Source organism: Stegostoma tigrinum, chromosome 37 (genome assembly GCF_030684315.1).
Source record: "Stegostoma tigrinum isolate sSteTig4 chromosome 37, sSteTig4.hap1, whole genome shotgun sequence".
NCBI classification, from domain to species: Eukaryota; Metazoa; Chordata; class Chondrichthyes; order Orectolobiformes; family Stegostomatidae; genus Stegostoma; species Stegostoma tigrinum.
In genome coordinates, this window is record NC_081390.1 from 26,140,351 (window position 1) to 26,157,161 (window position 16,811).

The following is a 16,811-nucleotide window of genomic DNA, read 5'->3' on the forward strand; positions in this document are numbered from 1 at the left end:
AGTGGGTAGAATGATCCCATTCTGCACCATATCCATTTCATGATTCTATTTTGGGTGTGATAATGAAAACTTGGAGAGAAGCAATAGAGCCACTCTATTCGACATTTATTGCAATGGTATTTGAACAGCTGATGATATTTGAGTTCCAAAGCCCTTCCAGCTGTTTAACATTCATAATTTAACATGTTTTATAGCCAGCACTGCTCCGTATAATGAGCTGTAAGAGTTTTTTTGCAGAATCCCTGATAATCATGAAAAATTAAAATCCGCTGGATATAATGAGACAATCCAGTAAGTGTCAGAGCTGACAGCTTCATCATATGTCAGTGTCAACTCTTAGAAGTGTTGAACAAAATAGATCCATTCTCCCACATTGCAATGAGGCTTTATCACAACATGTTTAAGCCTGTCACCCACACGTGTATGTCCATTCTCTTTCTGTCTCAGTGAGTGCTGCCTCCAAATCTCCAATGTTCACATCTTAAGCAGGTTCCCATAGCCTCTCAGGAAAGAGAGGCCAGAGCATCTGAGTCTCACCGACTGAGACAATTATTGCACAAAGACTTAACTCAAGAAAGCTACTGCTAACTATTTTCTTTCAGAAAATTGACTTCGCTATAGGTCAGCATGGGTGATGTGGAGGTTTCTGTAGTTCAGTGTGAGCATGCACGTAATATCACTCATTTCTCACCTGATCACTCAAGGGCTGACTAATTGACGCTGAGGCCAGTTTGGCTACAGAGCATTGTGCTCAGTACTAACCACCCTGTTAGAAAAGTGGCAGAGAGGCACTGGAGAATTGATTAGAATGTGGAACACACTACCTTGTGGCACACAGGTATTGATGCAATGAAGCTGAATTGAGATTGAAGGATCTTTCAACTGGTTCCAATCAAAGAAGTTGTGAGAATACTCACTGGACCATAAACACCAGCCAGGATCAGTTTAACTGAATGATTGGTTGGTTTCTGCCTGACAGATAGTATGGAATAGAATGGATGTCATTCTCACATGTACACATTTTGCTTCATACATTTTAGTGTAAATGACATTGTAATTAGAGTTTTTCCACTTTAAGTAAGAATTGAGAGTTGAATATTGTCTAGGGTCAGGTGAGTTGGTAGCCAAAAAGCTATTCTGTGTTTGTTGTACTTGCAGATTGACTTCTGGCAATGGACTTTACAGTTTGGAAGCTTTAGACTGCATGAAATTATAAGACCGAGAGATATAGGAGCAGAAATAGGCCATTTGGTCTATTGAGTCTGCTGTGCCATTTTGAGATTATGGCTGATCTAATAATCCCCAACTCCAATTTCCTGCTTTTTCACCATAACCCCGATTCCCTTCCTGATTAAAAATCCATCTATCTCAGCCTTGCGTACACTGACAACCGAACCTCAGCAGCTCTCTCTGGTAAAGAAATCATTCCCCTCAGCTCTTCATCTCTATCCTGAACGGGTGATGCTGTCCTCCGCACGGGAAAACAAACTCCATAGAATTTAATCCCCAGGGTGTGGGAGCAGGCCATTCAGCCCACAGAATCCACACTGACCATTCAGACAGTGACCCACCCAGACCTTGCCCCCTATATTTTCCATGGCGAATCCACCTACCTTGCACATCCCTAGACACGATGGGCAATTTAGCATTACCAATCTGCTGAACCTGCACATTTTTGGATGTTGGGAAGTAACCCATGTGGACCCAGGGAAAATGTTGTCCAAGGCTGGAAGCAAACCTGGGTTCCTTGTGCTGTGAGGCAGCAGTATTAACCACTGAGCCATCGTAACCTCTCAGCATCTATACTGTTAAGCCCCCAGAAATTTTAATAAGTTCCTCTGTCATTCACCTAAGCTTTAATGAGTACAGGGCCCAACCTATTCATTCTTTACTTGTCAGAACATTCCTGTATTCCCAGGATCAACCTAATGAACTTACTGTGGATACCACCCACCCTAAACACTATTGACAAGTATTACATCTCACAATTGAAGTCCCTGTACACTCTGATTTCTAATTGTTATCTAATTCTGATATCCTCGTTATAATTGATAGTATACATGTCCCAGGCTTGTGTCCGATCAGGTTCGATTAAGAAAAGTATTCCACTTTCTGTATAATATGCGTATTCCTTCTCAATGAGAAATGGTCTTGGTGCGGGAAAATACTACGGAGGATACATTCATTTTGAGCTATCACATTTGAAATTGCTTTTCCTGATGTGCTTTTTGCCGATTGCTTTACAACATGATAATATACACAAACACAATATTAATAACATATAAATATTAATACTAGTGTAATATTTGTTTCGGGTTGAGAATTCATACCTGCACTCGGCAAATTCTCACGTTGTTCTCATCTTTTGGCTCACATGCTGCCGTCAGATGAAGCTGGCTTAGCTGCAGCACTGCTAGACATTCACCAGCACTTCAGAAATATTGCAGGAAACTTTGTTTGAACAGATCACTGGTTCCTACACGGGAGAAACAACAGTCTTAAAATTTAAAAAAAGACTCTTTTAATGCAATCTTGAATAAATAAGCATTGTCTTTTCGGTGTGAAATGTTTTAAGCTCAACCAAAATGAACTTTCTTTTTAAATAAAGTCAGAAGACACCAGGTTATAGTCTGACAGGGTTATTTGAAATCAGAAGGTTTCGGAGTGCTGCTCTGAAAGCGTATGATTCCAAATAAGCCTGTCAAACTGTAACCTGGTATCATGTGACTTCTGAATTTGTCCACCCAGTCCAACACCGGCACCTCCACATCATGACTACCATTTCTCTTTAAATGGCCATTGGATCAGAAACTATTTGATCTAGCTTAGAGTGTATTTTTAAGCAAATTAAACCTCATGGAACAAAAGACAAATAACTTAATTAGAAGAAGAGTGAAGCTTCCCACAAATAACTAAATAAGGTATCACTTAAAGCATAATTTTATAAATAATGAAATTCCAACCATCGTAACTTTTGCTTTCGAGTGAAAACTGAAGAGAATAAAATAAGAATCAAAGAAATCTACAGCAATTGAACTGCTGGAGTAAGAAAAAGCAGATGAATCTTAAGTTGATTGTAAGAGAGATAAATGGAAGTTAATAAGTATATAAACAAGAAATGCGATGATGTGGTATTAATTTGACCCAATTACTGAAAGTCATTATTCATTGACCATGGTAAGTTACCAAGAAGGCTGATCACAAGTTGAGAAGGGTCATGACAGGATTTGACTACAAATTGAATCCAGCTGTCTTAACCCACATAACTATTGTGTGGTTTCAAAAAGCAGGTTGGCTAAAGGATATTAATTCATTACAGAGGGTTGAGGAAAGATTGATGGGAGTGATTCTAGGACTGGGAGATTCTGAGTTGCAAGATGAGAGTCACTTAACTGAATATGTTTATGTTGGAGGAAAGTAGTTTGAAGCGGAATGTGACCTGAATTTTTCAGATGATGCCTTTGTAGATTTTGTTATTGTGATAGTGAGTGTTCAAGACATCATTCATTTTAGTCCTGCAAAGTGTCTTCTGAAATCTAGTTTTGCCAATATGTAAGTCTTTGTGAATAACTGTAACTGTTGAGTGAATAATTTTTGGTGGCTAGTCAAAGGCAAACTGATGAGACCCAACAGGAGAGCAAGGTTATGGTATTTGTTTATAGCTCATTGATTGGAGAGTGTTGCTGAATTCTTAGGAAGGAAAGATTTCATACATTGACAGGATATGGCTGACAGTGGAGCAACTTTAGTTGCTTGTTAGATCCTCCCCTAAAGAAAATTAGTGAAGCATAACATTGGACACCATTGATGAAACATTTTACTCCAGCTTTAGCTAACAGTGTTTTTAAATTCCTCAACAGCCATGGTAGGATTTGAACTCTAGACTGGCATTCTTGCAAATTGTCCTGTTAAGTGTAAATAAATATGTAGAAATGTCTTTTCTTCAGCAATACAATCTCCAAAATACTTGGGCACACTCGGAATTGCTGGTCATGGGATGTAAACACAATGGGAAAAATTTCCTCCTTACTGGAGGAGACAACCAGGGGAAATGCTTGATTGTGGGAGGGATTACTGGAACCCTAATTTCCACCTCTGAAGTTAAGTACTGGGCAAGAAGGTCCTCTGGGGACCTCCTCAACTCCCCACCGATTAAGGCTCTAAAGTGGCTGGTTAACTGCCTTAACATACCGGCTGCAGGACTACCTGCCCCACCAGTGGGTCAGAGAGGAGGCTGTTTTCTCACCTGCCTGCTGAGTCTAGCGGAGCACCTTCAACCCTCCAATCTTAAGCCAATCAGAGGTGGGAAGGTGGGATGAGGACATGATCTTTGAAACCAGCCCCTCTGAAGCCTCAGATTGGCCAAAAGTTTCTGACGAGTATCACAGTGCCCGATAGGTGATCTTCTTGACTTATCAGCTCTTAATAAGTTTTTAGGTGCATGATATGGTGAATGATCTCACTGGTGGGAATGGAGGAACATGTTAGTACCACCAATCATAGTCCCCCTGATATTTAGGCCAGGTTTTGTTGACTTTGTTGCCAGACCCTGCTTTCCTTATGCCACAATTCATTCTTGGTTGAGTACCTGTGTCCTTTCCAGTTTTTGAAGAGGGATATTCATATCATTGCAAAAGGTTCCATAGTTTTTATTATTTAGAATAAGTCTGTACTTTTCTCAGAAATTGAGAAGTTGCAAGTCAGACATCTAAAACTGGAGAAGGGCTTAATCACTAACATTTGTGTGTTTAAATTGTGTAGGGTGAAAGTGGAATTCCAGGGAAAGATGGTGCTATAGGCCAGAAAGTAAGTTTGTTCTCATGACATTGTCATGTGTCAATATGTAACATAGACAAACAGCTAAGGGTGTGGGGTCCACTTCATTGTCGAAATGCTCAAACATCAATATAAACTATGCATTCATAAGTGTCTCTAACAAATCTGCAATTCTGAAGCAGGTTGTGGTAAGTCATTTCTACACTTGGACGTAAATCCTGTACATGATCACCTGTGGAATCCCTGTGTTTGCCCCTCACTCTTCTCCCTGCCCCGCCCTTCCCCATTTCCTGTCATGATTTCATGACTGATTTGGTAGCCATACTGCCAAGGATGCCATTACTTTAAGTAATTGTTGATGTCAAAATCTCTAAACTGTCTGTACATGTCCTTAACTGTGGAGTGGAAGGTGGTTGATTACAGTCCTGTATATCAGTAGCCATGCAGAAACCAGCGTGCTCCCTGTCCACATTTCCTGTGACTGTGAGCTCTTGTTAAATAGGGTGACCCTGGAGACCCAGGAACGGCTGCTGGTGGAATGAAGGGTGAGGCAGGCTTTCCAGGATTACCTGGACCTCCTGGTCCTCCAGGTCCAAAGGTTGGTTTCACTCCAATAATTTATTCATGAATTGTTCTTCTCAGCACTTTGCAAACACCTCGATCTTACACTTCAGCATCCCACCACTTGTGACAACTTCAGAACAAAAACAAGATTTGCATTTATAGCACACCTTCCACAATATTATGACTCGACTGAGTGCTTTATAAATAATTAACATACTTCAGAAGAGGAATCACCCCTGAAACATGGGGAAATGGCAGCCAATTTGCTCACAGCAAGCTTCTACAAACAGGAATGGAAAATGCCCAAACTATCTGTTCTTTGATAATGTTGTGTGAGAGATAAATGTCTCTCAGGAGGGTGGGGCAAGGGGGCAAGGAGAATTCCTCTGTTCTTCTTCAGAATGCTGTCTCTGGATCTTTCATGTTCAACTAAGAGGGCAGAGTGGCCTTAGATTTAAGATTTATGTGAAGGACTTCACTTCTGACACTTCCTCAAAATCTCCCTGTGACAGTGCAGCTTCCCTCAGCGCTCCCCACGATAGTGCAGCACTCCCCATGGCAGCTATCTCCCTGTGTCAGTGCTGTCTGCAACAGTGAAGCTGTCCCTGGGACAGTGCGGCTCTCCCCACAGCAGCTATGTCCTATGACAGTGCTCTCTGGGACAGTGTGGCTCTCCCTGGGACAGTGCTGTGTGCAACAGTGCGGCTCTCCCCACAGCAGCTATTTCCCCGTGGCAGTGCTCTCTGCAACAGTGAGGCTGTCCCTGGGACAGTGCTGTACTCCCTGAGTGAGGCACGGGAGGATTGATTGAGGGTTTGTGCTGCAGTGTCTGGAAGGGGCACACTGCTGCTTCCTTCTCACAGACAGGTGAGAGTGATGGCACTGAGTCCCAGTTAGGAATATCAGGTCAGCCTCAGGATGGTGATGAGGGAGCAGTGGCGAGAGCATTTAATCCTATCCATTTGGGTAAACCAGTGCCTTATTCACATGTCCTCACTCCGGCCAGCAGCCTGAAGATGCAGGAAGTAGGAGCAGGGCTGTCTGATGGTGAGGGTCACGCTACCTTTGGCTGTCTCCTGTTGCAGGAGGTCTCCTGTGAGACAAGGGGGTTTTAGGAGAGTCTCGGCTTTTTTTTACAGTTTTGAAGTCAGTTTGCTTATGATGAGGTGTTTGGGATGGGTCTGGGGCTACAGGGAGTAATACAACTTCCCGGAAGAATACTAGGGATACAGCCCAATCCATCCCGGCCTCGCAAATGAAGTTATTCAACTTGCCTGAAGGGCTTTCCCATCATCCCCACACAGAGTCAGCCACTTCCATATGACAGATTCAGACTCCCGTTTCCAACAGTCAGGGCACCACATTAATCAATCTGTCATATATTTGTGATCACAATATCAGGGAAATTGTTGTGGGTGATCTAAACTGTGTGGGAACAAGATTGATAATCAAAATCTCCGTAAACGATTGTTCTGGAATTTCTTACAGGGCGAAGCTGGAGTTTTAGGACCGCGGGTGAGTTGAATTTTGGTTCATGTTGCTATTTTCAGTAATGCGCATTTCTTTAATAATTAATACGCCAGCGATAAAACAGGTCACTGTTTTGTTGTATTGCATGTCATTGTTATGTTATAAATGGTGTCCTTTAGCTTACACACACAATGAATGTAATGAGCTTCAGTTTTATGAGGGCGGGCGTCTTACTCACACTGATGTACTTTTCAATCTCTTGTGTCTCTTCTGCAGGGCCCGCCAGGTCCCAAAGGTGAGCCAGGAAAAACCGAGATCATTGACTACAACGGTAACATCAACGATGCACTCCAGGTACATCTTAGTCAAAGCGCTCCATCACTACCTCCTTCCCCTGAGGCTTTTTTAATCAACAGGTTTAGAATTCAGAGTTAAGGAAATAGCAGAAACATTGTAAGTGTAGGATGTGCTGTACATTCGAGGAGAAATGATTGACCCCTGTGCAGTGAGATTCATTCACCCTTCCATGCCTGTGCCAGCTCTTTGCTCTTAGTGCAGGAAATTCTTCCATTTTTCAAGATTTTTATCCAAATACCTTTGCAAAATTGTTATTGAATCTGCTCCCACCAGCCTCTGAGGCCGCGCTTTCCACGCTGTAACAATTTCAGGCCCCAATTTGTGGACCCCGGTTGGATACACAGATGTGGGGAAAATCCTGCCCCTGCAACCTCAAGTTTTGAGAATGGCTGCATGCACGTGCTATTTTTAGTTCAGTGCGGCCATTACCCACATTTCATGACCTCTCATACCCCATTGAGCATCTATTTCATGCTTCTTGATACGTTATGCCCATCTACCCACCCCTCATGCCTCCCCATAACCCATATGCTCCCAATCACTCCCCTTTAAAAATCCTGAGGCCAATTCAAAATTCCACCCACAACCATTTGCCCTTCCTTCTCAGTGCTATGTCACCCATTGTCCAACATGTGCATTCATCAGGTGAAATCACCTTATTAATGAAGTTGCTGTTGGAAATAAAACACTGATACCAAAAATCCAATACATTGAAGTTGATTCAGCTGATCATTTATGAAATTAAACATTTCATTCAATGCCTCTTTAAGCAACATGTCACTCAAATCCTTAATCCTTTCTATCAGCAACCATTTCCATTCTAACAGCAATTGGAGCTGTCCATCAATAGGCTTCCACTACAGTTTGAAAATCAGTCATACAGCACAAATCCTTTCATGCTTTAATGTGATCAGCCATTCTCAAATACCTGGCAGTAATTTTGTTTAACTCCACATGCTTTTTGGATGGTTCTTTTCACATCCCAATAAGTTTATGCATTTTTTGCACACTGGAATGCCTTTTCACGGTTTCAAAGGGTTCCTTATCTCCACCAAAATCTCCAAAGGGGTAGCCTACTTTCCCAAAAGGGGAGATATGTAAAATATTCCTCCAGCCTTCTCCTCACACCTTCTGCCATCTTTGCTGAAGAGAAACACCCTGTGACAAAAACAGGTTTCTGTGTATAAAGATGTTATTTCAATTTCACTGCAAATGCTTTAAACCTGGAAAAAAAAAGAAATTGATAAAGAAACTTAGCAGGTTTGCAGCTTCTGTCGACAGAAAAGAAAGTTAACATTTCGGATCCGGTGACCATTCATCAGAATTGGAATTTCAGAAGCTAGTTTATTCTTGTAAGCTGCACAAGGAGGGGCAGCCCTGATTATCCCCCTGTCCTATGCCCGAATTGCATCTGTTCCCTGCCCTACTCCCAACTTACACTCTGACCGCTGCCCTATTCCCAAATTGCACTCTGATAAAAGAAATGCAATGCATTGGAAGAGTGGGCACCCACGTCTTGTCTCCCATTCTTCTCCCGATATGCAATGCACAAAACTGCCTCTCTGATGTACCTGGCCTGTGTAGTCACAGTGTTAGTTTCCCACAGTAGAACAATGGAGCTGGCTGCTTTTGAGAATCTTCAGCCAGCACTGACCCTCAAAATGGACTCTGTTTCCCAACGGCAGGCTCGGATTTCACTCAGTAAGGTTCAGGTGATCTGCCGACAGACTGTTCTCCTGCCTGCTAGTCACTGCCTTCTCTGTCGGCTCCCTCTTGTTGGTTGTAACTGTTGTAGCTCGGAGCCTGGCTACAGCTGAGGAACAGGATTCTGACATTGCATATTCACATTGGTGGCACCCGATCACAATAACACGGCATTTGTGTTTGACAATTTAAAGGAACTGCTGATGCACACAAGTTGGAGTTCTGGCCGATCACCCTGTGATCGCAGGAGCCCACCTCCAGCCTACAGCCCTATTGACATTGTCGTGCGAGTGTTTGTTTCTGTAAGGGCAAAGCTGGTTGGCCTTTGTTGTGCAGCTTCACATTGTGGTGTTTGACTTGTATCTAGGGTCCTCCAGGTGTTCCAGGAATGCCAGGGCTGCCAGGCCAGAAGGTAAGGTTTTCACCAACTAGGGTGTCTCCAGGGGAAAGAAATGACAGCGAATTGCCTGCCTGTTTCACAGCCTGTCTAAGGAAAACAACTATCTGCATTTATGTAGCACTTCTTAAGGTAGCAGCGTATCTCCAGGTAGTTCATAGGAGACTAATGATCATTATTATTGTCAGACATAATTTGGCACTGGCCCTCCTAAAGAAATACTTGGACATTCAAAGGGAGAGAGCTGACAAAGCAGCTTCAAGGACGAAGATGAAAGCAGAGGATTAGCTAGTAAAGGTTAGAGCTACAGCCTGGGCTGCTCATGGAGTGATGACAATTGAGAATGCTCAAGGGGCAAAAATTGGAGCAACACAGTTATCTGAAGGTTGCAAGGCTGGAGGAAATTCGAAAGATGGGGAGGGTCAAGTCAACTTTGTTTTGTTGTCCCTGGATAGATTTCCCCCCGGAAATCTTGTACGTTCCTCCTCACCTTTGGGAATACAATGAAGGTTTTGATTACAGCAAATAAAAAAAACTGTTCCTCCTGAGCTACATTAGGTTTGTTGTGTGTTTAACACAAGTATAGACATTTAAAAAAAATTGCTTAAATGTTGTGCAATGTGAAATTTAAGTCCATTTACCCAACTAGTGTCTCCCAGATGGAGTGTACATATTGATGTGGGATTGTGTGTATTTTTAGGGTGAAATTGGATTGCCAGGAGTACCCGGACTTGATGGAGAAAAGGTAATTAATTCTCCCCTCTCTTAAAGAGTTGATTTGATTGTATTGTGTGTCAAAATTCCTATTGTTTCGTGAAAGCATCTTGTTTTGGCCATAAAAACATTCCTGGTTGCTGTGTTTCCTTCCTCCAGGGTTCTCGGGGTAAAAATGGTGATGTAGGACCTGCCGGTCCAGAAGGACCACCAGGACCCAAAGGAGAGACAGGAATTATGGGATTCCCAGGGCCCAAAGGAGACAAAGGAGAAACTGGGATGACAGGAGCCCCTGTACGTTCAAATCTGTTCTTTCTCACAGCCACTGAATTAACCACCCAATTTTCTTAATATCTGTTGTTTATAGTCGCTGGGTAAAGATTCCCAGATTTATTACAGTTTCAGATGGGATACCCCAAACTGTCAAATTCCCAGGTGAGGTCTCCCCTTTTTTATTCACCCAATCCTTCAGTTGGTCACAATAAAATTAAGTGCTTAGTGATATTATCATTAGACTATATTAATCCAGAAACTCGGCTAATGCTATGGGGAACTGGGTTCGAATTGTGCCATGGCAGAATTCAGAATTTGAATTCAATAATAGTCTGGAATTAAGAATCCACTACTGGCCAAGAAACCATTGTTGATTGTCAGAAAAAAAAAAGCCCACCTTGCTCACTAATGTGTTTTCAGGCAGGGAAACCTGCCAACCTCACCTGGTCTGGCTCACACAGCAATGTGGTTCACTCTCAATTGATCTGTGAAGTGGCCTAGTGAGCCACTCAGTTCAAAGCCAATAAATGCCAACAATGCCCACAATCCACAAATGAGTTTTAAAAAATTAATAAAAAGATTCCTTCCCTTGTGAACACTTTTCTCTCAGTAAAAAAAAGGAGACAATTTGGCTCCGCTTTCTTGAGTGAACAAACGAGTGAATTTATTGCAGTTCAGTTTGTGTTTCTCCTGTTGAAGCTTCCTCGACACCTTCAGGTATGACATCCTAAGGTTCCCCTCCAAACTGCCACTGTTTATGTATCCTCGGTCATCTTTTGTCTGTGTCTTGTCTCTTTTTAAAAAAAGACATGTTGCAATTAAAAGGTCACTATGATCAGTGGTGATCCAGGGGTTATGACACTGTGTACCTTGTTGCACATTTTATCCACTTGTCCATCCTGTTTAATTCTTTTCTGGTTGTATCTATTATTTAAACTGTTCTCCTGACAACGATGGATTCACTTATGCAAACCTTTGCGTGCAAAGTGTCGATTAATTTCCTTACTGGCCTGATGGCTGTGTAGAAAATCTTTCTCGTATTAGATTCCATCAAACTGTCATGTGATGCTAGTTAACATCATGTGAGAGAGTCCGATGTGGTTTTGTGGTTTTCTTCATGTTAGAGCTCAGATACCACAGAGGGTCAGGTTCTAGTTGGGTCAGGCATCTTGAATTTTGTGAACAGCACTATCTGCTGTGCTACAGTATCATAGATTTATACACGGCCTGGTTTCTGTGCTTACTAGCATTACTCTAGATTACTTACACAGCTAACTGACTAAAGACACTTCATTAACTCCGTAACACAGAGATAGAACATAAGGCAGTGATTTGTGATCATTTGTGTCCCAAACAATTCAAACTTGATCATTTACGTTACAAGCAATTCAAATTCTAAGCTCTTAAGAAAGCTTTTAAATAATCCATAAACATTGATGAAGTCCTTCTGTTTTGCGTTTAATGAATCTTTAGGGTCTGGATGGACCGACTGGAGAGAAAGGAGAAAGAGGTGAACCAGGATTGCAAGGTCCTCCTGGACTACCAGGCCCGGTTGGTCTTCCTGGTTCAATGGTAAGTATCAGTGGCAGCTATCCCACCATGTTCCTCTTGTGTGACACCAGGAGGCTGGAAACAGCCTTGTGTTCATAAAAAACAAACAGTGGAAGTATACTAAATTAGTGCAAAAGGGAAAGACTGTATAGGCTAACGCTTGTTCCCTGGAAATTTAGGGGCTGTTAGGGTGACCGCATAGAGGTTTATAAAATTATGAGGGGCATGGACAATGCGAATAGTCAAGGTCATTTTGCTAGGATGGTGTAATCAACAACTAGAGGGCCGAGGTTTAAGGTGAGAGGGGAAAGATTTGAAAAGGACCTGAGGGGTAACTTTTCACGCAGAGGATTGTGCGTGTATGGAATAAACTGCCAGAGGATGTGGCGGAGGCTGGTACAATTACATTTAAAAGGCATCTGAATGGGTTTTTAAGGGTTTAGAGGGATATGGGCCAAATGCTGGCAAATGGGATTAGGTTAGATTGGGATGTCTGTTTGGCACAGAACAGCTGGACCAAAGGGTCTGTTTCCATTCTGTATGACTCTATAACTCATTGTTGACTTCATACCCTCTTTATTTTATTGAAATCAGTGGAATGAGTCTTTGAGCAGGGGTAGAAGACCATCCATATTAACTATTCGCACTTTCTGCAACCTCCTGGGTTCATAAGACCATAAGACATAGGAGTGGAAGTAAGGCCATTTGGCCCATCAAGCCCACTCCGCCATTTCAATCATGGCTGATGGGCATTTCAACTCCACTTCCCTGCACTCTCCCCGTAGCCCTTGATTCCTTCTGAGATCAAGAATTTGTCAATCTCTGCCTTGAAGGCATCCAACGTCCCGGCCTCCACTGCACTCCATGGCAATGAATTCCACAAGCCCACCACTTGTGGCTGAAGAAATGTCGTCTCATTTCAGTTTTAAATTTACCCCCTCTAATTTTAAGGCCATGCCCACAGGTCCTAGTCTCCCCGCCTAACAGAAACAACTTCCTGGCGTCCACCCCTTCTCAGCCATACATTATCTTGTAAGTTTCTATTAGATGTCCCCTCAACCTTCTAAACTCTAATGAGTACAATCCCAGGATCCTTAGCCGTTCATCATACGTTAAACCTACCATTCCAGGGATCATCCGTGTGAATCTCCGCTGTACACACTCCAGCGCCAGTATGTCCTTCCCATGGTGTGGGGCCCAAAATTGGACACAGAATTCTAAATGGGGCCTAACTAGAGCCTTATAAAGCCTCAGAAGCACATCACTGCTTTTATATTCCAACCCTCTTGAGATAAACGACAACGTTACATTTGCTTTCTTAATTACGGACTCTACCTGCAAGTTAACTTTTAGAGAATCCTGCACTAACACTGCCAGATCCCTTTGTACTTCTGCTTTGAGAATTTTCTCACCATTTAGAAAATAGTCCATGCCTGTATTCTTTTTTCCAAAGTGCAAAACCTTGCATTTACTCACATTGAATTTCATCAGCCATTTCCTGGACCACTCTCCTCAGTTTTACCCCTAGCCACCAGTCAGGATATGAAACCAGAAAGGACAGCCAGTCCTGAGGTAAACACCAACTACTCCTTAGACAGAACTTTTATTGCTGCTTAAACGTAAACTCCAACCACACGGACTACTTGTTCCCCACATATTTAGTTTTAATCAGTCCGTGTGGATGTTTTTAAGGTCCATCACCGGATTGGTGGGGCTTGAAGCTGTATCTGCTGGCTCTGAGGTAGGGATAGTACCACTCAAGATATTTGAGGTTTAACTTTTAGATGTTATCTTTAGGTGAGATGTACAAGAGAAAGTTTGTACATTGCATTCAAAGCAAAGAAGGATGTAGGGTCTGAAACAGCTGAGGAAGGGATGCATGTTAATTGATCGACTAAAGCAGCCATTGCCTCTCGTTGTCCAAGTGGTTATACTTTGGACTGAGACAAAGGTTTTGTTTTTAATGGTTCCCTCATAAAGGATACCCAATGTGAACAAAAAGTGTCACTCTGCAATCCTAGCACTCTTTAGAAATGACAACTTCCAAAACCTCGGGAACACTCATCGCAGTTACACAATGATGCTGCCCCACGTGGTTTGCAATAGGGTACAGTTCCCATTGTTGTACCTATCAGCAGCCCCAGCAGTATTAAAAGAAGAAGTTTAATAGTTTAATAAATGTAAACATATATAAGAGCCAACATTCTTCAGGACTGCATCATCTCAAAATTCTCAGTACTGTGGTCCAGACTGCAGTCCCAGGGTATTTCAGAACTGGGACATAGTTGCCACATCTTAGAAAAGCAGTGGGAGTGTGGCCATGTGCTACAGAACACTCTCACAGCAATTTAACGAAACAAAGGGGGAAATTAGCATTGTTCAAACGTAGCAGTATCACTGGAGTTGGAATAATCTCAGCAGTTTATGCAGAAAGCAGAGCTATTGTGGCTTCCTTGCAGATAAAGAAGAAGGACAATTATAACAGATACATGGGAACATCACCTTCTGCAAGTTCCTCTCTAAGCCACTCACCATCCTGACTTGGAAATATATTGCTGTTCTTTCAGTGTCACTGGGTCAAAACCCTGGAATTCCCTCCCCAAGGGCATTATGGGGGGTACCTCCATTGAATGAGAGAGACAAGTTTTTTAATGCGTAATGGGTTTCTTTTTCTATTCATTTGTGGGATCTGGGTGTTGCTGGCTGGCTAGTGTTTCCTGCCCATCCCTAGTTGTCCGTTGAGAAGGTGGTGGTGAGCTGCCTTATTGAACCACTGCAGTCCTCCTGCTGTGGGTTGACCCACAATGCCCTTAGGGAGGGAATTCCAGGATTTTGACCCAGTGACAATGAACGAACAGTAATAAATTTCCAAGTTAGGATGGTGAGTGAGTTGGAGGGGAACTTGGAGGTGGTGGTGTTCCCCTAAGTCTGATGCCCTTATCCTTCTAGATGGAAGTAATTGTGGTTTTGGAAGGTACTGTCTGAGGATCTTTGGTGAATTTCTGCAGTGCACCTTGTAGATAGTATACTCTGCTGCTACTGAGCGTCAATGATGGAGGGAATGGGTGCCTATGGATGTGGTGCCAATCAAGTGGCTGCTTTGTCCTGGATGGTGTCAAGCTTCTTGAGTGTTGTTGGGGCTGCAGTCATCCAGGCAAGTGGGGAGCATTCCATCACACTCCTGACTTGTGCCTTGTCAATGGTGGAGAGGCTTTGAGGAGTCAGGAGGTGAGTTTCTCGCCTCAGTATTCCTAACTTCTGGCCTGCTGCTGTAGCCATTGTGTTTGTGGTGAGTCCAGTTTGAGCTTCTGGTCAGTAGTAACCCCCAGGATGTTGATAGTGGGGGATTCAGTGATGGATGGGTTGACGAGTTATGGAGAGTGAGCAGGGAAGTGGAGTTGAGGCTGAGATGAGATCAGCCACGAACATGTCAAATGGCAGATCAGGCTTGAGGGGTTGAATGACCTTCTCCTGCTTCTCATTCTAGTGTTCTTATGAAAGATGGACTATCACCATTCAGGAAGGCAGCTCACAATCACCTTCTCTGGGGCAGTTAGGGATCAGCAACAAATGCTGGCCCAGTCAGTGACAACCTGGAAAAGGAAACAAATGAAAGTTAGATTATTTCTATATTGTATCTACACATTTTTCTCTGATTTCTTTTTCAGTGGGAGAAAGGGTTTCCCTGCTGCTGGTCTCTACCAATGCAATGGGCTAATCCTCTGAGACAATTATTTCTGGAAAGACTGACTGGAATTTATTTTGATTTTTGGTTTCAGGCAGAAAAAGGAGAGAAGGGTGATGCGGTAAGCATTGTATCATTTACTTTGTCTGCACGAACAGTCAACGAACAATCCAAAGTTTGTATGCCACTGTTTGTGCTGTTAGAATGCGAGTGCTCAATGTGGTTGCACAGCCTTCCCCATTTAAAATAACAGGTTGGACCTAAGGCATGATAATGAACAGAAGGAAGCTGTACAATTGTAAGTGTTAGGTGTTCAGAAGCTGTAGCTATTTGACTGAAATGTTGCTGATTCAAAATGCTTTATCCTTGCTGCTATCAGAGCTGCCATAAATCGCCTTATAATCGGCCCAAAGCAGCAGCCAAAGTATACGCTTAGGAACTTCAAATGACTGCTTTAAAAGAACACATTGTAATGGGTAAAATGAGGGAAACTGAGTGACTGTGGGCTTGACTAGTGTGGATATTCGTGTATAAATGAAGTATCAGATGTAATATTCATCGACATTGAACAATCTACCTAACAATCTACCTGTAAACGAGACCTCTATGCATCACCAAATAATAATATCTATTTTAGTAGCTTATATTTTTATATTGCAAAGCAAGTGCTGCTTGAGAGCAGTGTTGACAACTTCCACCACTTTGTGGACTCGTGGAGTGGTAGTTGGCTGGGTTGGATTTACCCTGCTTTTTGTGTGCAGGACTTACCTGTGTAAATTCCCACATTGTCAATTGGGTGCCAGAGTTATAGCTCTACTGGATCAGCTTGGTTGGGAGTGCAGCAAATTTTGGAACACAGTTCTTCAGTACTATTGCTGGAATATTGTAGGGGTTCATAACCTTTACAGTATCTAGTATCTTCAGTTGTTGTTTGATATCACTTGGAGTGAATCAGTTTGGCCAAAGACTGCCCTTTCTGACATTGAGGACCTCTGGACATGGTTGAGATGGACTAACCACTGAACAGTTTTGGCTGAAGGTTGTTTCCATGAATTGTTTGGAAAGGCTTTTTAGTTTGTTTACTGAGGGTTGGTTTTTGCTTTTGCAGGTTAGTGGTCCTCCAGGACCACCTGGGCCAGAGGGACCTCCAGGTCCAATGGTAAGGATTCATTCTCCTCTCACCACCAGGAAACCAGAATAACATGAAAGACTCCAGCTGTGAGATTATTAAATACTAACCTTATAGACAGGAGAAGAGATTTGCAAGCAGCTATTAAAGGTTTAATTTTAGTTTTGGTGGCTGTTAATTCTTCATGTAGC

General features: G+C 42.7%; 1 protein-coding gene across 1 annotated transcript in view; it reads left to right on the forward strand.

The window, feature by feature from the left end:
* The window catches only part of col13a1 (collagen, type XIII, alpha 1), a 222,011-nt gene that overhangs the window by 175,877 nt on the left and 29,323 nt on the right, over positions 1–16,811 (forward strand). The window contains exons 26-35 of the mRNA XM_048563494.2: positions 4,762–4,806; positions 5,279–5,374; positions 6,829–6,855; positions 7,087–7,164; positions 9,239–9,283; positions 9,969–10,013; positions 10,142–10,276; positions 11,729–11,827; positions 15,586–15,612; positions 16,600–16,650. Of these exons, the coding sequence (XP_048419451.1) occupies positions 4,762–4,806; positions 5,279–5,374; positions 6,829–6,855; positions 7,087–7,164; positions 9,239–9,283; positions 9,969–10,013; positions 10,142–10,276; positions 11,729–11,827; positions 15,586–15,612; positions 16,600–16,650 (648 nt within the window). The remainder of the gene's footprint in view (positions 1–4,761; positions 4,807–5,278; positions 5,375–6,828; positions 6,856–7,086; positions 7,165–9,238; positions 9,284–9,968; positions 10,014–10,141; positions 10,277–11,728; positions 11,828–15,585; positions 15,613–16,599; positions 16,651–16,811) is intronic.